The 22,232-nt window shown below is 47.7% G+C and overlaps 1 protein-coding gene across 1 annotated transcript in view; it reads left to right on the top strand.

The window, feature by feature from the left end:
• GARS1 (glycyl-tRNA synthetase 1) overlaps positions 1–20,928 on the top strand; it is a 33,154-nt gene extending 12,226 nt beyond the window's left edge. Inside the window, exons 6-17 of the mRNA XM_083704074.1 lie at positions 162–238; positions 1,694–1,839; positions 3,017–3,166; positions 3,910–4,072; positions 5,549–5,713; positions 5,837–5,945; positions 6,557–6,701; positions 14,043–14,128; positions 15,737–15,846; positions 16,901–16,994; positions 18,689–18,879; positions 20,630–20,928. Coding sequence (XP_083560200.1) covers positions 162–238; positions 1,694–1,839; positions 3,017–3,166; positions 3,910–4,072; positions 5,549–5,713; positions 5,837–5,945; positions 6,557–6,701; positions 14,043–14,128; positions 15,737–15,846; positions 16,901–16,994; positions 18,689–18,879; positions 20,630–20,755 — 1,562 coding nt within the window. The 3' untranslated portion in view covers positions 20,756–20,928. The remainder of the gene's footprint in view (positions 1–161; positions 239–1,693; positions 1,840–3,016; positions 3,167–3,909; positions 4,073–5,548; positions 5,714–5,836; positions 5,946–6,556; positions 6,702–14,042; positions 14,129–15,736; positions 15,847–16,900; positions 16,995–18,688; positions 18,880–20,629) is intronic.
• Positions 20,929–22,232: the final 1,304 nt, after the last annotated feature.

The following is a 22,232-nucleotide window of genomic DNA, read 5'->3' as shown; positions in this document are numbered from 1 at the left end:
CATGTTTCTCTGAGAAACCTATCATTACTGATCTCTGCTTTGGGGATCTTGGGGGCTCCTCGGAGACCTATTTTTGGAAACTGCCCATCTAGTTCTTAGAATCTGCATTCTGGTGGGCTTTGTGGTAGGCCACGAACGCTTCTTTCTGCCTTCTCTTGCAGCTCACTTACAGAAGCTGATGTCGGACAAGAAATGTACAGCTGAGAAGAAGGCTGAAATGGAGAATGTTCTGACGCAGGTCAGTATGTGGCTGTGCAAACGGAAATGGAGGCGCAAGCTTTCAATTACTTACTTTGGATTCCCTGGGAAGAATTAAGACACTGGACGAACTTGGAAGTTAACATCTCACAAATGAGTTTTCTGCAGGTCATAGATCAGTGGCGAATTCGTTTGGTGGGGTGGCTGTGTGCTTTGCGTTGCGGTGTGTAGATTGTAAAGGTTTGTTCCACATACCTGCTGGGAATCTATTACAAATGCACGGTGGTGGGCAATTGGTTCTCTGGTTCCATTACAGGCAAATTCAGAGCTCCACATGTAGCGTGAAGCCTATCAAGTAAGAAACTTTCCCCGCCCCTGTTTCTGACCTTTGAATAATTTCTAGTCCCGCTTGTCCAAATCTGTGCAGCTGACATTTGTGAAACTTGCTGCTCCGTCGATTGAGCAAAGCTGAAAGGGAGCTCTTGGCTGATCCATGCCTATTTATCTGTTTTCTTTTGCTTTGGATAAAACAAGGTGGATGCTGGGATAATAATAACAACCTGGTGGGGGAACTGAGATTTGTCAAGCTGTAGCTGTGACACCTGCCTGTGTTGAGCGTGGCCCAAGATTCAGTTGGCTTGTGGCACTTGGCCCTGGCTCACTTGGCCTATTCATTTTTTCGTTGACCCAATGTGAGTAAGAAGGGGAAGGAATGGATATAAGCAGCTGGAGCCCCTACAGCCATGTCTGCTTCCCCAAAGAGAACTCATCATTTCTCAAAGCAGGTGCAAGAGGGGTGTGTGGCGGAAACGCACACTTGATAGCTGCAGTGTAGGCAGTCAACACTTGCACTGCTGTTGCCCATCCTCTCCTGATTGGGTCCTCCTGTAGAAGTAGCTGTTGGCCAGAGAAAGGGAAAGACAGACCACCCTCCTTCTTAGGAGGCATTTGCAGCAGTTCATAACCTCGCAAGAGAAGGAAAAGGGGTTGTTCCTCCTTGTACCCATTGTGCACTAATCTCAACGTCCTTCAACTTGCAGATTTGGTTTCCTGATCCTCAAAAACAGCTGACATTGGGTTGGGGCATGAAAATATAGGATTGTGGGCTTTTTAATTTACTTTCTGAGGCAGGGAGAGGGGGAACCTGTGGCCCTCAAGATCTGGTTGGCCTTCACTCCCATTGAAGGATGATGGGAGTTGTAGTCTGGCAGCATCTTTCCCTGCCAGCCCTCTTCATAGCACACTTTGGGAAACGCGTGACAGTATTTCTGTTTGTCTGTGTTGCTCTGGCCCCTTATCCCATCACCAGGATGCCCTTGTAAGAGGCTACGCTGGCAAATCTATGCTTGTTGCTTCCCCCAGTAAAATGCCAGGATTAATGCTTTGCAGTTTCTCATAAGGGGCTGGTGTCTTTTTAGAGACAGGGTGGATAGAGTTAAGTCTTTGTTTCAGTTTCCTGTGTTAAATGGATCTGCCTTTCATGTTTTGCTCCTAGTTGGACAACTACGGCCAGGAAGAGCTTGCGGATCTGTTTGTGAACTACAACGTGAAGTCCCCCATTACTGGAAATGACCTAAGTCCTCCGGTGTCCTTCAATCTTATGTTCAAGACCTCTATCGGGCCTGGAGGAAACATGCCAGGGTATATTAAGCATGGATGTTGACATATTTATTGTGACCTACTGGGCTTGGCAAGGGTGGCTGACTCGTGCTACAGTTGAATACATTCTATTGTGATCTACTTATACCCTCCCCGAGAGGAGGTATTGGAGATCTTCAATTTGTTTGGGGTGGTGTGTGTGTGTTGGTGAACCTACTAGTGATGGAGGAGGGACTGCGGTAGTGATGTATAAAACAATTAAGACTGCTTCCCGCACCCCAAACCCGCAGATTCTCAAGAGTAGTGGTGTTTTCCCACATGCGATTTGGGAATTCTGGGGTTGGAAGATTTAGCAAGTCATGGAGCTAGGAATGAGCTAAATTCAAAAAAATCGCTTGGGAATCGATCCTGAGCCTTTGACAGGAAATATTTGCACCAGGCTATGGTAGTCAACTCAGCTCAATATGGGGTGTTTTTGTTCTTATCCTAATATAACATAAAGGTGACCAAATTTACTGCTGAGTGGGTTATTCACAGTGTCTCTCTTTGACTGGACCAGCCTTGCAATCTTTAATTTTATAAGCTTAGAAAAGCATCACGGAGTTGGAAGGGACCCCGAGGGTCATCTAGTCCAACCCCCATCAATGCAGGAATTTAAGCTAAAGCATCCATGACAGATGACCATCCAACCTTTGCTTAAAAACCTCCAAGGAAGGAGAGTCCACCACCTCTCGAGGGAATCCATTCCACTGTTGAACAGCTCTTGCTGTTAGAAAGGTCTTCCTGGTGTTTAATTATGTGGCCATAAGACAGATAAGCAGCAATGATGCCTCCAGCTGTCAGCTACTTGTATCATAGGGTGCAGTAAAGCAATAAAGTGAAAATTGGTTTAAAATCGAACAGTATTTAGTGTTCCTGTTCCTAGAAAAACAAGCACAGGAGCAGGAAGACACTGAGAATATGGAACCAGATGCAAGCCCTGATAATAAATTTGGGGGTGGGTCAGGGGGAATTATTGAGGCTCAGAACCTTTCCCCCTCAAGCCAGCAAAGGGAGTCTGAGCAGTCGGAGGAGAGATGCTGGTTGTACTTTTCAATTGCAAGACAATTTGTCCCAGATAAAAAGTTGGGGAACAAGGCCCCTCTGCTCTCAGAAGAGTTATTTTCCTGCTTCTCAGTTGCTTTCATTGTTGTATTTTATTTGTGTGTTTTTTTTTAAGTTACCTGAGACCGGAAACTGCGCAGGGGATCTTCCTGAACTTTAAACGCCTCTTGGAATTTAACCAAGGCAAACTTCCTTTTGCTGCTGCTCAGATTGGGAATTCCTTCAGGAATGAGATCTCTCCTCGCTCAGGCCTCATTAGAGTCAGGTACTTTAAGCAATCTTCTATGACAGAGTTTGTGAAAACTACACACAGACTTTCTCTTTCTCTCCCTCTCTCTCAACTTGTAAGGGAATGGAACCATGGGTGTGTCTTCCTAAAATGATCCCCATGCAGTTACCTCTCTACATGTTGATTTCTAAAAAGACCCTGTTGCATAATCATTGGAAATATCAACAGAACTGTCTGTGGCATATCATAAATTTGTGAATATTTGTCATTTTTACTTTGCTTTCCCACATTGACTTTAACTGGATCCCCAGAAGTAGAAAATTCCACAATGCAGATATTTGGTGTGGGTTTTTTTGCGAGGGAGGGGAAATGGTTTTAGGTAGACTGGTTACTGTTGCAACTGTCTTGAGATTTTCACTGCACTTATTTGTTCTTTGGGTGGCTTTTATATAGTCTCTGTTCTGTTTGTTCTCTTTACAATTGAATATATAATTGTATAATTTATAACTGTATAATTTATAATTGTATAATTTATAATTGAATATATGGTGCCAAATGCTCTCAGCTTTAGCATGAACTTTGCCCTTGGGTTCCCTATCCCAGTGTCCACTGGGTGACTCCAGCTCTCTGAGTCTGGGACGCCACGAGACATTGAGATGGCTTGAGATGTGTACGTGGTGTTGTGCAGAGCTTGTGGGTTATCTCACCTTTATGGGAGATGCTATAGTGGCTCTCAAACAGAATAGCTACTAAACCTAGGACATGCCTTTGTCTTTTAGAGAATTCACAATGGCAGAAATTGAGCATTTTGTGGATCCCAGTGAGAAGCATCACCCTAAGTTCCAGAATGTAGCAGACCTTCACATCCTCTTGTACTCTTCCAAAGCCCAGACCAGTGGGCAGTCAGCTCATTCCATGCGTCTGGGGGATGCTGTTGAGCAGGTATTGAAAGTGTGTTTTGCAGTAGAAGCGTGTGAAGGAAATGTGGAAGAGAACACCATGAATTCTGATAGATACTCACCTTCGTGGAGAACTAGATGAGGTCTGCGTATTGCAATTTCTGAACAAGAAGCAACACAGATTAATTCTGTATTCACTCTACAAGTTTAGCCTTAACTATGATGTAAAGTATCTGGTATCTGAAGAAGTGTGCATGCACACGAAAGCTCATACCAATAACAAACTTAGTTGGTCTCTAAGGTGCTACTGGAAGGAATTTTAGTTTGTTTCAACTACGGCAAACCAACACGGCTACCTATCTGTAACTATGATGGAAAGTCACAACACCTTTCCAGAACTAAAATCCTGATTTTCCAAGACAGAGACATGTTGGGTTTGCCGTTACTACACGTAGGAATCTTCACCATGTTGACAAAAAATTGGGCTTCTGATAACCATTGTTGAGATTTGGTTGTGGGCCCCACTGCTCAGCTGTGAACAAGCCCTTAAAACACCTCAGCATCAAAATCCTGTGGAATTGATAAAGATTGGTCCTAACCTAACTTTCCTTAATCAACACATGGAGGATGCTGTTGAAATTTCATGGAAAAGGGCCTGGTATGTTGTACCACAACTCAAGCAGTGTTCGAAACTCCCTAGGCACCAGGTACGATTTGCGACTGGCGCAGGTCCAGTTGCAACCATGTGGAGATCTCTGGTTGGTGACTGTGGAAAGCAAAATGCCACTCAGAGGAGAATCTGAAATACTGTCCTTGAAGCTTGAATTTGTTTAATTCTGGATCGTTCAATTCGAAGTTTGAATGTGTTATATACCGCTTTGAGATTTATAGATATAACATATAAAGTGGTATAGAAATGAACAACAGCCACAATAACAACTGCAATAGAAAAAAAACTCTGTTGTAAAAAAAGAGGCACCTAGACATTCCATTGTGGCAACCACAACCTAGGTTTAAGGTGCCATTTGGCGATTAGCTTATACAGTACATCTAACAGTGAACACAAGGTGTGCAGCACTGTTGTTGTTTAGTCGTGCCCGACTCTTCGTGACCCTATGGACCAGAGCACGCCAGGCACTCCTGTCTTCCACTGCCTCCCGCAGTTTGGTCAAACTCATGCTGGTAGCTTCGAGAACACTGTCCAACCATCTTGTCCTCTGTTGTCCCCTTCTCCTTGTGCCCTCCATCTTTCCCAACATCAGGGTCTTTTCCAGGGAGTCTTCTCTTCTCATGATGTAGCCAAAGTATTGGAGCCTCAGCTTCACGATCTGTCCTTCCAGTAAGCACTCAGGGCTGATTTCCTTCAGAATGGAGAGGTTTGATCTTCTTGCAGTCCATGGGACTCTCAAGAGTCTCCTCCAGCACCAGAATTCAAAAGCATCCATTCTTCAGTGCATATTTACTTAAGAAAACAGTTTTTGGCTTTTGGAATCCCATCTCTCTCTCTCTCTCCTTTCAGGGTGTAATCAATAACTCGGTGCTTGGTTACTTCATTGGCCGCATCTACCTCTACCTTGTCAAAGTCGGCATCTCTCCAAACAAGCTGCGCTTCCGACAACACATGGAGAACGAAATGGCCCACTACGCCTGCGACTGCTGGGATGCAGAGTCCAAAACATCCTACGTAAGTGATTTGATAGCTGCAGAGGCTTCTGTATTAATCAAGGAGAAGCAGGGAGAGGAGAAAGTTTGGCTAACTCACTCGGCGGGGTGCTGAACAGAGGCGAACCCTTTTTTCTTCTTTCAGGGGTGGATTGAAATTGTTGGCTGTGCTGACCGCTCCTGCTACGACCTCTTATGCCACGCCAGAGCCACCAAAGTTCCTCTTGTAGCTGAAAAGCCTCTGAAGGAACCCATATCCTTTCAGAAATAAAACAGTTCTAACTGACGGGGAATTGGGCTGGAAGTATGTGCGGGTTCACCTAATGGGTTTCCGTTTGTGAGGCTGCTGGGAGTAAATTCAGGAAGCTCTCTTGAAGCCAGGGGGGTGTAAAAATCGATGATATTTTACATACACACACAACACACACACATATGATTCTTTTTATTTAAAACAGATTTTTTAAAAAAATTAAATCGGATTTTAAAATAAAATGCTTTTGCGGGAAACATCTTTCTAAGGATACAGTGGTACCTCGGGTTAAGTACTTAATTTGTTCCAGAGGTCCGTCCTTAACCTGAAACTGTTCTTAACCTGAAGCACCACTTTAGCTGATGGGGCCTCCTGCTGCTGCTGTGCCGCCGGAGCCCGATTTCTGTTCTCATCCTGAAGCAAAGTTCTTAACCTAAAGCACTATTTCTGGGTTAGCGGAGTCTGTAACCTGAAGCGTATGTAACCTGAGGTACCACTGTAGTTTTCTATTACATTACATTAGAGTCCAAAGCTTGTTCATCTGGAAATAAGGATTTGTTTTAAGTTTTTCATGTTCCTCCTGTTCCCTTGGGATTCCTTAACGTAACCTGCACAAAACAGCCAACGTCGTTCAGTTCGAAGCAAATAAGGGAGCCATTGGCAAGGCTTACAAGAAGGACGCCAAACTGGTGCTGGAATACCTTTCCATCTGCGATGAGTGCTACATCAATGAGATGGAGAAACTGTTGAACGAAAAAGGGTAAGTGTTTGAGCCTGAGGGAGGTGAATCAGGCACTTTTCACCCACCAACTTGTGCCGCGATGCTCAGATTGGAGCACAAATAACTTGCGACTGAATTGTCACCCAGAGAGTGCTTTGGTTCCGGGGCTTCGCTTTCTGATCTCAGGCTATCTCGGGTTTTGTTGACGATGCGGCTGGCAAACTGTCATTTGTGTCAACCCTGTAGCATGTCTGCAGAAATCTATTTTTCGTAGATGAAATTTGCTCTTGGATCACAAGAACCAGTAGTACATATATCCTGTTCCAGCACACCCAAGAGCTTTGGCAAGGGTGAAAGAGCATGTGAAAGATCTGAAAAAGCCTGAGCAATTTTTACTTAAAAATTTGGATTAGAAGATGAAAGGAGACTGAATCGGCCACCAATCAGCAAAGGCTCCCAGTTGACCCTCCTTTTTCTTCATTAAAAAAAAAATCACAAAATCCACAGAAGTACGCTCATTTGCCAAGGGGTCAGCAAACTTTTTCAGCAGGGGGCTGGTGCACTGCCCCTCAGACCTTGTGGGGGGCCGGACTATATTTTGAAAAAAATAAAAATGATTCAAGAGCACCACGAGCCCTGGTGGCTGCTTACCTGTGTCCTGCGAGTGGAGAGGGGCTGCTTAAAATGGTGGCTTCTCGATCGCTGCTGCTGCTTGCTTCAACAAAGCCCAGCCTCCTTCCTCCTCTAGGCAGGGCAGGGAGAAGCTGGAAGGGAGGAGATGCTGCTGCTGCCGTGTGAGGGAGAGGGAAAGAACGCGTGTGCTGGTGATTCACGCGGTGATTCCTGGACCATCCGCGGGCCGGATCCAGAAGGCAAATGGGCCTGATCCAGCCCGCGGTCCTTAGTTTGCCTACCCATGGCCTACATCCGCATTAGAGCAATACCTTTATTAGGCTAATCAGTATGTTGCAAAATTGATTTGACTGGATCTTTCCCCCTCTATATTCTCCATCTGCAATACTTTCCTCCAATTCCCATAATCCCCTTCATTTCATGGATTGCATTTCCCTACTAGTTCCTTTTAAAAAGAACAAAAGATAACAAACTTCTCCCCAAACGCTCTCAGAACAAAAGGGAGAAATAATTTGATTTGGCCTTGGCTCTGTATTTTATGAGACGTTAATGATTTTATTGTACACCGCCATAATATTTTGAGTTGGAGGTTTATAGTAATTCCTATAGATAAATACATGTCAGGGAACTGCCATCAGAGAGTCAGGTGGTGGAAGGGCTCAAGGAGGCTAGGAGACCTTCGGATGCGGAGGAAGGAACCAGTAGGGGGAGAGGGAGAGTTCCTGCAGAAACTCAATTGGAGGAATGGCTCCAAGATGTTTCCAGTGAGAACAGCGGGGAGGGCTCAGGACCTCCGCTGGGGATGCCCACTCCGTGGAGGAAACTGTCACGCAGAGAATCCAGAAGGAGAGTTTCTGTCAAGGAACTCTTATGTTGGCGTAAATTCCGGAAACGCCCACTGACAGATTCTGCCAGCGATTGAGGTAGCCATGCACCCATGGCTCCTCGGACTGGGAAAGTTTAGGAACTGATGGTAAAGCTTGGAGGACTTAAACGCTTACGCACGAGCAGCCCCCTTTTCCCATTACAGCAATCCGTCAGTCTTTGACGCTGCTTGTGCGAAGGAGAGGCATCATGAGCAACCCAACCGTAGCCGGAGGAGCTGGAGGGGGACCAACTCTGGAGGAGAGAAACAGAGCTTTGGAGCACCAGCTGGCACTGCTAACGGTGCGGCTCAAGGAAAGGAGGGCGCAGGATGCACAGGGGAAACCCACCCCCATCGCAAGGAAGGTACCGGGGTTGGTACAGAAATTTGGGGGTGATCCAAGGAACTACCAAGCCTTTAAGACAGAGATGGAGTATGCACTGAACCTGCAACACGATGACTTTGCCGATGAGGAATCGAGAGTGGCTTTTGTGATTGGGCACCTCGAGGGAGGGGCTAGAGATTGGGTGAGGCCCCTGATGGCAAATAAGAATGACGCCTTAAAAGACTTGAGGAAATTCTTTAGTGCGATGGACTTGATGTTTTCCAGCCAGATTGAACACGCGTGGTACGTAGACAGTTAATGGCGTGCAAACAGGGAAATCAATCCGTCTGAGAGTATTGGACACAGTTTACCATGATTATGCATAAATTGGGGTGGGATCTGTCTTCGGACCCGATACAAATGCTGTTTGAAGAAGGCCTAGCCCCAGCGGTGAAAGATGAACTTTCCCGCGCGCCCCGTCCGGAGTCCTTGGATCAGCTGACCAAGGCAGCGCTTGCGATTGGAGAGTGCCAGGAGGCGAGAGCGCTGGAGAAGCGGGAAGGGAGAGGAGAGCGTTGGAATGATTGCCGCATTCCTGAGATGCCGGTGCAACCTTCCCCGCCAGTGGAACCGATGGAGATTGGAGGGGCGAGCGCGCGCGGAACTTCAAATGTTAACGAAGGGCAGAAGAAGGAAGGGAAGAGCGCCAAGAAATGTTTCCTTGGTCAACAGCCAGGACATTTTGCCAGGGTCTGCCCGCAAAGGAAGGGATGGCAAGGAATGGTGGGGGCTGTTGGGAGTGAGGAGGAGGGGGTTAAGGAGCAAGTAAAAGCCAACGCCTGGCTGCCAACGACAGGGCATAGCAGTCAGGCCAAGGATCAGTGAATGTGCCCAAGCCTGAACCCCCAAGAGCTGCTCTCGTCGTAGAGGTGCTGCTAGAGCTACCCAACGGACATCCACTCACTATAAAAGCCCTCTTAGACTCAGGCAGCTCCTGCAATTTCATGAGTAAGGAGTTTGCATCAGAGCACCAGATACAAACACTGCCCTTAAGTCCTCCCTTGCAGGTGACAACGATTGACGGGAGGGAACTGCTGGGAAGGGAACTGAACCAACAGACGGTCCCCATGACAATGAGAGTGGCAAGGCACACGGAAGTCATTGCATTTCATGTAGCCACACTAGCGGGACCTCCCATCATCTTGGGAATGAGCTGGCTGGCGCTACATGACCCGCTAGTGGGATGGCACCAGTGGACAGTCTCTTTTGGGTCAGCGCATTGCCTAGAGCACTGCAAGGGAAGAGAAATGCAGGGGCTGGCTAGGGCCAGTCTTGCAGGGATGGCGGTGGGGGAAAAGGGAGAAATACCCCGACAATATGCCGACCTGAGTGACGTCTTCAGTGAGAAGGAAGCAGATAGATTGCCCCCGCATAGACCCTTTGACTGTCAAGTTAACCTACTCCTGGGAGCCCAGCTACCAGTGGGCAAGCTGTACGCCATGTCAGACAGGGAGATGCAGGAGTTAAGGGAGTTCATAGACAAGAACCTGAAACGAGGTTTCATCAGGGAGTCAAGAGCGGTGGGGGCAGTCCAGTGTTTTTTGTGGACAAAAAAGACACTAATAAACCCAGGCTGGTCGTGGACTTCCGGGCCGTCAATGCAGTGTCAGAACCTGTGGCCTTTCCCATGCCCAGGATTGACGACATTTTGACCAGGGTGAGGAAGGGAAAGATTTTACCAAGCTGGACCTGAGGGGGGCATATAACCTGATACGGATGAGGAAGGGGGATGAATGGAAAACTACCATGTTCACCCCCTTGGGGGCCTTTGAGTATCTCGTTATGCCCTTCGGACTACAGGGAGGCTCAGCCTGTTTCCAATCATTCATGAATCACGTGCTGGGACCTTTGCTCTATAAGAACTGTGTGGCCTTCTTAGACGATGTGTTAGTCTACTCAGAAGATGAAGAGCAGCATGTCCGAGATGTCCGAGAAGTCCTAAGCCGGCTGCAAGCTAACCAGCTGTGGGTCAAACTGGAGAAGTGCCAGTTCCATACCAGAGAGGTGGAATTCCTGGGGTACCATTTGTCAGACAAGGGATTGGCCATGGATCCTAGCAAGGTCCAAGCGGTACTGGAATGGAAGACACCCAGAACCAGGAAGGACGTGCAGAGATTCCTGGGGTTTGGAAACTTCTATCGGAAGTTCATCAAAAACTTTGCTCACTTAACGGCTCCCATCACCGATTGTCTCAGTAGTAAGAAGAAATTTGCATGGACGGAAGAGGCGCAGCGAGCGTTTGAAAAGCTAAAGAAAGCGTTCGCTTCGGAAGAACAGCTCTTGCACGTGGATCTACAGAAACCGATGAGGGTGGAAACAGATGCATTAGATCGAGCGGTAGGGGCGGTTCTGCTCCAGCCGGGGAAGGGTGCGTTGGACTGGGGACCGTGTGCCTTCTTCTCGCGGAAGTTGAATAAATCCAAAAGGAACTACACAGTGTACGACAGGGAACTGCTCGCCATTTATGAAGCGTTTCGACGATGGCGGCACCTGCTAATAGGAGCGCAGCACAAGGTCCAGGTGTGCACGGACCACAAGAACCTAGAATATTGGCGAACGGCCAGAGTACTGAATCAGAGACAAGTGCGATGGGCACAGGAATTTTCCAAATTCCATTTTGAGATTCGCTACGTACCGGGACCAGAGAACATAAGAGCGGACGCTCTCTCTCGAAAACCAGAGTATATGGAGGGGGAGGGAGCGCCCGAAGAGAGACATGTCATCCCCGAGGACCACTGGGTGTGTGGGGCAGCATTGGTGGGGCAACGAGAACTGGTAGAAGGGACAGAGAACGATGAATACACCCAAGAGAAGCTCAGAGGGCTCAGGAGAGCCGGGGAGATCACCGGGGGGGTTGAAGAAAGGAACGGGGCGTTGTACTACAAGGGGGCCTTGTATATACCAGAAGGGGAATTGAGGGGTAGGGTACTCAAACAACTGCACGACAGCCCCACCGTGGGGCACTTTGGGCAACACAAAACAATGTGGTTAGTTACCAGGCAATTCTGGTGGCCCAAGGTGAGGGAAGATGTACGAGAGTATGTAAGGGGGTGCGACCGCTGCCAGCGAGCAAAGGGGGAGAGGGCAGCACCAGCTGGGTTGCTGGAACCATTACCCACACCCGAACGGCCATGGGAGGCAGTTTCCATAGATTTCATGACGGATTTACCAAGATCCAAGGGGAAAACTGCGGTAATGGTAGTGGTAGACCTGTTAACCAAGATGTGCCACTTTATAGCTTGCTCACATGCGGTAACGGCGGAAGAAACCGCCAGGTTGTTTGTAAAACACGTTTTTAGGTTGTATGGCGCTCCCTTGAGGGTGGTCTCAGACCGAGGGAAACTTACGTCCAGGTTCTGGAGGAAGCTCATGAGCTTACTGCACGTGGAGGTCAATTTCTCAATCGCCAGACACCCAGAAACTAATGGGCAGGCGGAAAGGGCAAACAGTATTCTGCAACAATATCTGAGGTGTTATGTAAATGACAGAGAGAATGATTGGGTAGAGAAATTAGCCCTGGCCGAATTCGCGTACAATAATGCGGAAAATGTGTCCACGGGCATGAGTCCATTTATGGCTAATTATGGGTGTCACCCCAGGGCCTTTCCAGAGGAAGGAGGGGAAAGATGGAGCGTACCGGCCGCGGAACATTTTGTGGAAGAAATGGAAGCAATACACCAACAGCTCAAAATGAATTTGGAGAGGGCCAAGGCAGAATACAAGAAGCAGGCAGATAGGAGCAGAAGGGAAGGAGAGACCATAAGGGTGGGGGACCGGGTGTGGTTGTCAACACAAGGGTTACCGTTCAAAGGGGGTTGCAAAAATTGCAGCCAAAACGACTGGGACCCTTTGAGGTTATACAGCAGGTCAATACGGTGGCCTTTAAACTCAGGCTGCCAGACAACATGAAACTGCATCCAGTATTCCATAGGTCATTACTATCACCATACAGGGAGGGGCGAGAATTTGGGGAACGTGAAGGTGAAGTTCCCGCGGCACCGCAAGTAGAAGAGAGGGAGCGGAGCAGTCATGTAGCAGAAATACTCGACTCTTGGTGGAAGGGGAAACAGGTGGAGTACTTAGTGGCATGGGAAGGGGAACCGGAGTCCAAAAATACCTGGTTACCGGCAGAAACGGTCAAGGATGAGGTTTTAGTAGGAACGTTTCATCGCCGGTTCCCAAGGAAGCCCAGCCCTTGGCCAGGTTCTGGGAGGAACACTTCGGCACCACTGATGAGGAAGAGGAGTTTGAGGGGTTCCCAGAATCAGGACAGGAAGAGGAAGAAGAATCAGATGGGGAAGAGTATGGGGGAAGAAGGGACAGTAATAGGTGGAGAGCAGTTTTCGAGTCATCCGAAGATGAGGAGGATTCTTTCAGGGGGTTCCCAGCCTCACCACCCAGAGAAGAGGGGGAAATGGGGGGTGAGGGGGGTCCTGGAGGGGAGGTGGATGTCAGGGAACTGCCATCAGAGAGTCAGGTGGTGGAAGGGCTCAAGGAGGCTAGGAGACCTTCGGATGCGGAGGAAGGAACCAGTAGGGGGAGAGGGAGAGTTCCTGCAGAAACTCAATCGGAGGAATGGCTCCAAGATGTTTCCAGTGAGAACAGCGGGGAGGGCTCAGGACCTCCGCTGGGGACGCCCACTCCGCGGAGGAAACTGTCACGCAGAGAATCCAGAAGGAGAGTTTCCGTCAAGGAACTCTTATGTTGGCGTAAATTCCGGAAATGCCCACTGACGGATTCTGCCAGCGATTGAGGTAGCCATGCACCCATGGCTCCTCGGACTGGGAAAGTTTAGGAACTGATGGTAAAGCTTGGAGGACTTAAACGCTTACGCACGAGCAGCCCCCTTTTCCCATTACACATAACCACCATTTTTGTTAGCATTTGCAATATTTACTTAATTTCTATACAGATAGGTAGCCGTGTTGGTCTGCCTATACAGATAGGTAGCCGTGTTGGTCTGCCATAGTCAAAACAAAAAAATTCCTTCCGGTATCTGAAGAAGTGTGCATGCACACGAAAGCTCATACCAAGAACTGACTTAGTTGGTCTTTAAGGTGCTACTGGAAGGAATGTTTTTGTTTTAATTTCTATAATCCCTCATCTCAAGATGCAGTATTCTAAACTTCCTGAGCATAGTGATCGTAGAGGTTAGGGATTGGCAACCAAGCGCCAAGCCTGTGGAGATGATGTTGGACTGTCTAAATCCATTGAATGAAGATTGCAGAGAAGGATTACCTGCTCTTCCTCAGCTGTTTATTTTCAGGAAGTATAAACCTAGTTAGGATGTTGTTAGGAATCCTTGAGCTGACCTGGTTGTTCATTCATAACTATTTTTTGAAATGCCTTTGATGACCGTCAACTTCTCCTGGCATCTGCTGGACCTGCTTTTTGGACTGGAAGGTCACTGCTGCTGCTGTTTTCCTTTAGCTCCACAGCGTCCCCTGGAAGGAAAAGAGCCTGGTATTGATTCTGAGCCCCCTTTTCTTCTTTTCAGGGAATTTACCTTTGAAACGGAAGGGAAAACTTTTCAACTAACAAAGGACATGGTCGGCGTGAAGAGGTTCCAGAAAACCTTACATGGTAGGTCTCCCTGTGATGTTAGTTTCTGTTTGCCACTGTGCAGTGCTTTGGAGTCACAAGACTCTGTTTACATTCCAGAGACATTCTAGGCTGTTGGAAGTCTCACGGGAGACGGATGTGACGTTACTGGTTTCCTGTTCCTTTGTTTTTTTTCAGTTGCTCTCTGCTTTCCCAGAGAGAGGATGTATTTTTCTGTCTGCGTAGCTTAGAAAATAAAGCATAGCGATGTAGCCATAAAGCTCATCACTTCCGCATGTTGCTTTGATTCTCTGCTGAATGGGAATGTGCCTAGAGCCTCATCAAAGGCTCGGGTCGTTAATCACGTCAGTGGGCGATTCCGGAAGATGAGCTTTATCAGCTCGGTCGAACGCAGATTCCGACATGTACCTGCTGCTATAAAATAGTAAAGATCACAGCCAGAAGACTGTCCCCTGCCCCAAATCAATGGGAGACTTCCTTTCCATTCACTGTAGCACATCTAATTGCAGCCTTACGCAGTATTTCTTAAATTTGGGTCCTGCAGCTGTAGTTGGACTACAACTCCCATCTTCCCTAGCTACCCAGGACCCCAGCGGTCAGGGATGATGGGAGTTGTAGTCCATCAACAGCAGGGGACCCAAGTTTGAGAAATGCTGGAACGGCTGTTTTTCATCGGCAGCGTGACAAGCACTGAAATGGCTTCCTTTTGGTCGGGGGGCACAAACCACCATTATAAATGTGATCAGACGCCATTCACTTGGTTTGACTGGGATGTGCAGTTCCCATCGCAGTGCCTTACCTATGCTGGGGCCACTAGCGTTGATATAATTCAGGCTTCCTCAACCTCGGCCCTCCAGATGTTTTGAGACTACAGTTCCCATCATCCCTGGCCACTGGTCCTGCTAGCAAGGGATCATGGGAGTTGTAGGCCAAAAACATTTGGAGGGCCAAGGTTGAGGAAGCCTGATCTACCGAATTTTTCGCCCTATAGGGCGCACCGGCCCATAGGGCGCACCTAGTGGTTTTTTTTTGGGGGGGAAATAAAGGAAAAAAAATATTATTTTCCCCCCAGGCGTAGGGCTAGGGTGGGCGAAGCCCGAGCTTCCCCCACCCCAGCCCCCAGAACAGGCTGCTATCCACAAGCCTTGGGAGCCCGGCAGGAAGTCGCGCCGGGCTCCCAAGGCTTGCGGATATCTGCCCGAAGCCTGGGGTGCGCCTCACTGCGCTCCCCGGGTTTCGGGCTGCAGGCTGCTGTCCGAAAGCCTTGGGAGCCTGACGGGAACTCTCACGGGCTCCCAAGGCTTGCGGATAGCTTCCTGAAGCCTGGATAGCGAGAGGGGTCGGTGCGCACCGACCCCTCTCGCTCTCCAGGCTTCAGCGAAAGCCTGCATTCGCCCCATAGGACGCACACACATTTCCCCTTCATTTTTGGAGGGGGAAAAGTGCATCCTATAGGGCAAAAAATACAGTAATTGCTCCGTACGGTGAAATTGAGAGAGTAATGTTTGTGGGCGTTACAGTGGCAACCTTGGAGCCCTGTCGTTGTTATGAACGCGAAAAGCTTCCATGGCTTCCAACCTGAGTTGGCCTAGCAAAACATACCCTTTTTTTTGCCTATCTGTTTTCTAGTGGAAGAGATTGTCCCCAATGTGATTGAGCCTTCGTTTGGTATCGGAAGAATCATGTACACGATATTTGAGCACACGTTCCGCATCCGGGAGGGAGATGAGCAACGGACGGTAGGACTTCCCATCTGTGACTTTGGTCTGGTTTCAGAGTTGATGCATGTCGATGGTTTCCTATGGGAGGCTCTGCGGATTTTGTAGCCTCAGCATTGTAGGCTGGATTTGGGCATTGCAGACTTGGCTTAGAGCCTACTCGACCCCCAGCGGCCTTGAGTCATAGCTCTTTCTCTCCGCTCCCTTTCTCCCGTCTGTAAAATGGGAATAAAATTAACCTCACAGACAAGCAGCAATTGTGTTAGGCTACCTGACACAATTATGACTTCCTGCACACAATTCATTTCCAGGTATGCAATTCATGTTTCTTGGAGTGTGTAAACAAGTGTGACAGCTGCAAGCACATGACTGCCTGATCAGTTTGTTTGGGGCACGTGAAACACTTGCACCCCAACTCCACACTCCACATGTCATGATAAGCATTTTCCTACTCAGAATATTTCTTTATTGGAAATCTGAAATGTATGAAATAGCTCTCTAACTCCGGAGTGTTGTAAAAAAAGTTAGGCTTCCAGCCTTATTTTTGAAGGTAGAAAACACATAATTTGTTTTCTGTTAAATGGTCATATGTTTCTATGCACATATCCAATATTTGTATATATGGAAGGAACAATTTGGTCACCTGGAGTAGCTTGTATGAACACAAACATAGGTTCTAGCTTTCTATATTTAATTCCACCCAATCCTCAGTAGCTTCCATTCTGCCTATTTTTCTGTGCCCTTTGCCCCACTTAAGATTGAGGTTCAGCTTTTCTTTTCCCATTAATTTGCGTGGGTGAAGGAATCTGGACTTGGCAAAAAAAGAAAGAAAAGAAAAGCATCTGCAGCCGAAGGTCCAAATTTCAAGATCAAAATGAATCTTCTTTTCACTACTTAATCAGAGCACAAATCAGAGTCTTCTAGTCACATAGCATACGTAGAGCAGAATTGATTGGGGTGGGGGAACCTTCCAGTTTACCCCTAATTCCCATCAGATTCAGATGAAGACTCTTCCACTCTGGATCTGTCGGCTTCCCCTGCCTGATCACCTGTTTCGCTTTTCTCTCTCCACCAGTACTTCAGTTTCCCTGCTGTGGTGGCGCCGTTCAAGTGCTCTGTCCTTCCCCTGAGCCAAAACCAGGAATTCATTCCGTTTGTGAAGGAACTATGTGAGTAGCTGCCGATGCTTCCGGGCTGCCCTGTGTTAGCAAAAGCTGCAATTGCATCAATGATTTGGGAGTGTTGAGTAGGAAAGGGGATTGACCAGTTTGTTTCTTTTTTTACACGATTTGTTTCACTGATGTGACTTCATTGTGCTTGCACAGAGGTCTGAATGCAACCCTTTGGGACTCTTTTATCTGTCTCTCAGGACTCTTCATCCCAGACCTTGCCCCTCACTGGCCTTCCCTTGCCCTATCCTGGAGTGCTTTCAGCTGACCAGCATGCATGCTTGAACTGTGATCATGCCTCTTGCTTGCTGGATGGAGAGATGTGTGGATGCAGAAAGCACTGGCACAAGTGTGGAATGTAGCCTGCAGTTGCACCTGTTGCTCTGCTTTCTTTTGCCTCTGGCTACATCCATCTGCAGGGACGTGGGTGGTGCTGTGGGTTAAACCACAGAGCCTAGGGCTTGCCGATCAGAAGGTCGGCGGTTCGAATCCCTGTGACAGGGTGAGCTCCCGTTGCTCGGTCCCTGTTCCTGCCAACCTAGCAGTTCGAAAGCATGTCAAAGTGCAAGTAGATAAATAGGTACCACTCCGGCAGGAAGGTAAACGGCGTTTCTGTGCACTGCTCTGGTTCACCAGAAGCGGCTTAGTCATGCTGGCCACATGACCCGGAAGCTGTACGCCGGCTCCCTTGGCCAATAAAGCGAGATGAGTGCTGCAACCCCAGAGTCGGTCACAACTGGACCTAATGAACAGGGGTCCATTTACCTTTTACCTTTACCGTACATCCATCTGCTGGCATGTGGCCCTCAGGAGGTTTAACTCAGAGGGAATGTGGCCCTCGGGGTGGAAAGGGTTCCCCACGCCTGTGGTTGAGCATTCCCCGACAGGAAAAAAACCACAACTGGCCATGGAAACTTGTTCATATTTAGGATATACGCTTCCCTTTTGGCTTCAGGTGCCCTTTGCTCAGTTATTAGAGCACAAGACTCCTAATTTCAGGGGTTGTGGGTTCGAGTCCCACATTGGGCAAACGATTCCTGCATTGCAGGACTAGATTAGCCTCGGAGTCCCTTCCAGCTCCACAATTCTATGATATTTCGTTTTGGCATTAGGGAAGGCATAATGTATCCAAAGGGCTTCGTGGTCTCATATATTGTATGCTGCAGTACAGTGGTACCTTGGTTTGCAAACAGTCTGGTTTGCATTCATTTTGGATTACAAACACGTCAAACCCAGAAGTGTGTATCCCGGTTTGCAAACTTTTTTTGGATTACAACCCCCCCTTCTTTCTTTCTTTTTTTGGGGGGGGGAATTTTTTTGGAGGCCCCATTGGCGAAAGTGCTCCTTAGGTTACAACCTGTTTTGGTTTACAAACGGACCTCTGGAACGGATTATGGTTGTAAACCAAGGTACCACTGTATTCTAGTTCATGGCAACGACACTGAATTTAGTTTCCAGTTACAGCTGTCTCTCTCTGTGGTTTAAATTAGACATTCCACCCAATTATCAAGGGCTGCACAAATATCCAACCCTTTAAATAAAACAAATTTGGGCTTGAGTTTGATCAGCTGAGGTTTCCAGTCATCCTTCTGGCAATCTTTTGGGGACGCTCATTTCTTCTCTTCTTCCATTTAAATTCTCTATAAAGCCAGCCGACTCAATAAAACAATGCACACCTTTGTTTCCTCTCGCAGCCGAAGCCCTCACAAGAAACGGGGTCTCCCACAAGGTGGACGACTCCTCCGGATCCATCGGCCGGCGCTACGCCAGGACGGATGAGATCGGCGTGGCTTTTGGGATCACGATTGACTTTGACACAGTCAACCGGTCGCCGCACACGGCCACCTTGCGAGACCGCGACTCCATGCGCCAGATACGAGCTGAGGTAGGCTGTGCCCTTTGCGTTGGGGCGGGGGGCAAGTTGGAGGTTTGAGGCAAGCAACTGGAAGAGAAAGGTGTGGAAAGTCCTGCTTGCTTTGAACTGTGGCCCGATTGGGGCCAGGATCGGTGTGGGCGCAGGCAGAAGCAGAAGGAGCTAAAAACACGCCATGTTGAATGAATAGAATGAGACAAGTCCCATCCTACAACCAGTGGTGGTTGGGAGACAGTATAAGGCAGCTGTCCTGTGTTCTCATCCTAAGTCAGGTCATTAGTCCATCTAGTCCAGTATTGCTTACACTGGCTGGCAGCAGCTCTCTAGGGTTTCTGGCTGCGTCCATTTCTGGGCCAGCCTGAAAATGCTGGAGTCCTTCTGCGTGCACAGTGTCTGGAGGTGGTTGGATTGAGGTTGAATCCTGACAAGACAGAAGTATTGTCTTTGGGGGAACGGGGCGGGCAGGTGTGAGGGACTCCCTGGTCCTGAATGGGATAACTGTGCCTCTGAAAGACCAGGTGCTCAGCCTGGGAGTCATTTTGGATTCACAGCTGTCCATGGAGGCGCATTGTGTGTCCAAGGGAGCTGTCTACCAGCTCCATCTGGTACACAGGCTGAGACCCTACCTGTCCGCGGACTGGTTGGACTACTGCAATGTGTTCTATGTGGGGCTACTTTGAAGGTGACTCAGAAACTGCAACTAATCCAGAATGCGGCAGCTAGATTGGTGACTGGTAGCGGCCGCTGAGACCACATAACACCGGTCCTGAAATACCTACATTGTCTCCCAGTACGTTTCCAAGCATAATTCAAAGCGTTGGTTCTGACCTTTAAAGCCCTAAATGACCTTGGCCCAGTATACCTGAAGGAGCATCTCCATCCCCATAGTTCTGCCTGGACACTGAGGTCCCGCTCCAAGGGCCTTCTGGCAGTTCCCTTTGTGAGAAGTGAGGTTGTAGAGAACCAGGCAAAGGGCCTTCTCAGGAGTGGTACCCACCCTGTGGAACGCCCTCCCATCAGATGTTAGGGAAGTAAACTGCTATCTGACTTTTAGAAGTCATCTGAAAGCAGCCCTGTTTTGGGTAGTTTTTAGTGTTTGATGTTTTATTGTGTTTATTATTCTGTAGAGAACTGTCCAGAGTGGCTGGGGAAACCCAGCCAGATGGGCAGGGTATTATTATTATTATTAATAATAATACCTCTGAACCATGACCCTTCTGTGTTCATGGGAGAGCAAACACCCGCTGCAACATGCCTGTAACTTGAGCCTCAACAGATACCTTTATTTCAAGGGTCAGGATAGGATTTTCCTGGGCTCCTTATTATAATCCAGAAATATCCTGAGAAAAGGGAAGCAGTGCCCACGCAGTGAGGCTGATGGGAGTTGTGACCAGTGAAGCAGAGAATGCACACAAGAATCTTAACTTGTGGTCTGGTGTGTGTTTATCCTGTCCAATGAGCCTTTGAAGGCGTAGCTCAGTCGGTAGAGCACAAGACTCTTAATCTCAGGGTGGTGTGTTAAAGCCCCACATTGGGCAAAAGACTCCTGCATTGCAGGGGGTTGGACTAGATGACCCCCGTGGTTCCTTCGAACTCTACAGTTCTAAGAAGGAGCCCACCCATTGCTGGGTACAACTGGCTGCCTACATTCTGCAAAGGTTCAGTCTCAAGGGGACTAAGCCCCATAGTTCTTCTGAGAAAGTTGATTAGCTCTGTGTTGATCCTGTAGTCTGAAAGTGCCCTTTCTTCTTCCTGCTTCCAGATCTCTGAGCTTCCCACCATAGTTCGGGACCTTGCAAATGGCAACATAACCTGGGCTGATGTGGAGGCCAAGTATCCACTCTTCGAGGGACAAGAGACTGGCAAAAAGGAGACAATAGAGGAATGAAACAAACTCCCCAGAAACTTAACAAGAAGTCGACTTTTTACTGTTCATGTTAATATGAAATTTATCATGTGTATTATTCAAAACAGGGACTGTCTGGTTATCTCCCCCTTCACTTCCAATTGCTGCCTAATTTTAACTCCCAGCTCCAATAAACACAGTTAAAAGACTAAAAACACTGCCGCATTAAGCTTGCTCTCTCTGTCTCCTTTCTCCTTGGTGCTGTCACCATCAGATATTCAGTGGCCTGGTTTGCAGATAATATTAAACCATGGTTTATATTACTTTATGGTTCATTAAACCATGGCTTACCATGATGAGTGAGCCCTGGTTAGCAGCTCAGCTATGGTTTGTTTACTGCCAACAATCCATGGTCTAATGCTGTGGTTACTAGCTCGCAAAACCTTGGTTTGTTGTGACAAAGGTATGACATGATGTGGTTTATTTGGTCACTCCACCCCAGAAGCTGACCAAGCTACAAAGGCAGAAGGTAAGAGCAGATGGGGGGGGGGGCAAGCTTTGGAGAAGCCATACTTTGTTCATCTGTGGGCGAATTCCATGGTTAACTTGTGACTTGTTAAACCAACCATAGCCATGGAAAAAACCCAGTGGCATAGTGCTATTTGTTAACCAGGTGAGTCTAGTTTTGGACTGTTTTCTCTGAACTATAAAGAATTGGGAGCAATGCTGTGTGCTCCTTTGCTCAACCATCCCTTTACCCAGTCTTATGTAAACATCCATTTAATTATTTTACAGATAGGATACCCAAAATAGAGCTCATCTTATTACCTCACAGGGTCACTGGTTGAACTGATGTGTAAATCTAGGGTTTGTTGTGTTTATGCTGTGTTACTGGATCAGTGCATTTATCCTGTCCCAAACTCTTTAACACACTTTCTGAAGCTGGTATCATGGTTACTGTGGATTTTATTCATAGTTTCTGATTCCTCTGTCTCCTTTCCTTTCTAAACTCATCACACCCTCCACACTGATTCTTTCTGCTCTGGAAGCCCAAATGACTATTTCAGATGTGCAGGTGTAGCAGATAATAGAGGGCTATATTCTTCAGTTTCCAATGGTTTGCTGAAACTGGAATGGATCTTAACACATATGGACTTAAATTGAGTTTTCAGCGTGTCAAACTTTGTAAAAAAAAAACTTTCAATGCAAATATCCTTCAAATTCAAACTCACACTAGAGCTTTGATAGGTCTTGAGTTTGCTCCTCGAGATTTTGAGATGGGTTTCAAGCAGATAAATGCCATAATTTGGGGGAGATTTTCCTTCCCTCTTGGGAGTGACACCAATTACAGATTAAAACATGGGTCTCAACCCACCTTCAAGGGGATTGACTAGATGGCACAAACCTCCTTGAACCTTCCAATAGCTTGGTCCTTATTCTTGGTGATTTCACACTCAGGTTTGTTCTTGTCCTAGTCCAGGGGTCAGCAAACTTTTTCAGCCGTGGGCTGTTCCACTGC

The sequence above is a fragment of the Podarcis gaigeae genome, assembly GCF_964106915.1.
Source record: "Podarcis gaigeae genome assembly, chromosome: 12".
NCBI classification, from domain to species: Eukaryota; Metazoa; Chordata; class Lepidosauria; order Squamata; family Lacertidae; genus Podarcis; species Podarcis gaigeae.
The sequence above is the reverse complement of the archived record's forward strand: the minus strand, read 5'-3'. Positions and strand labels throughout refer to the sequence as shown.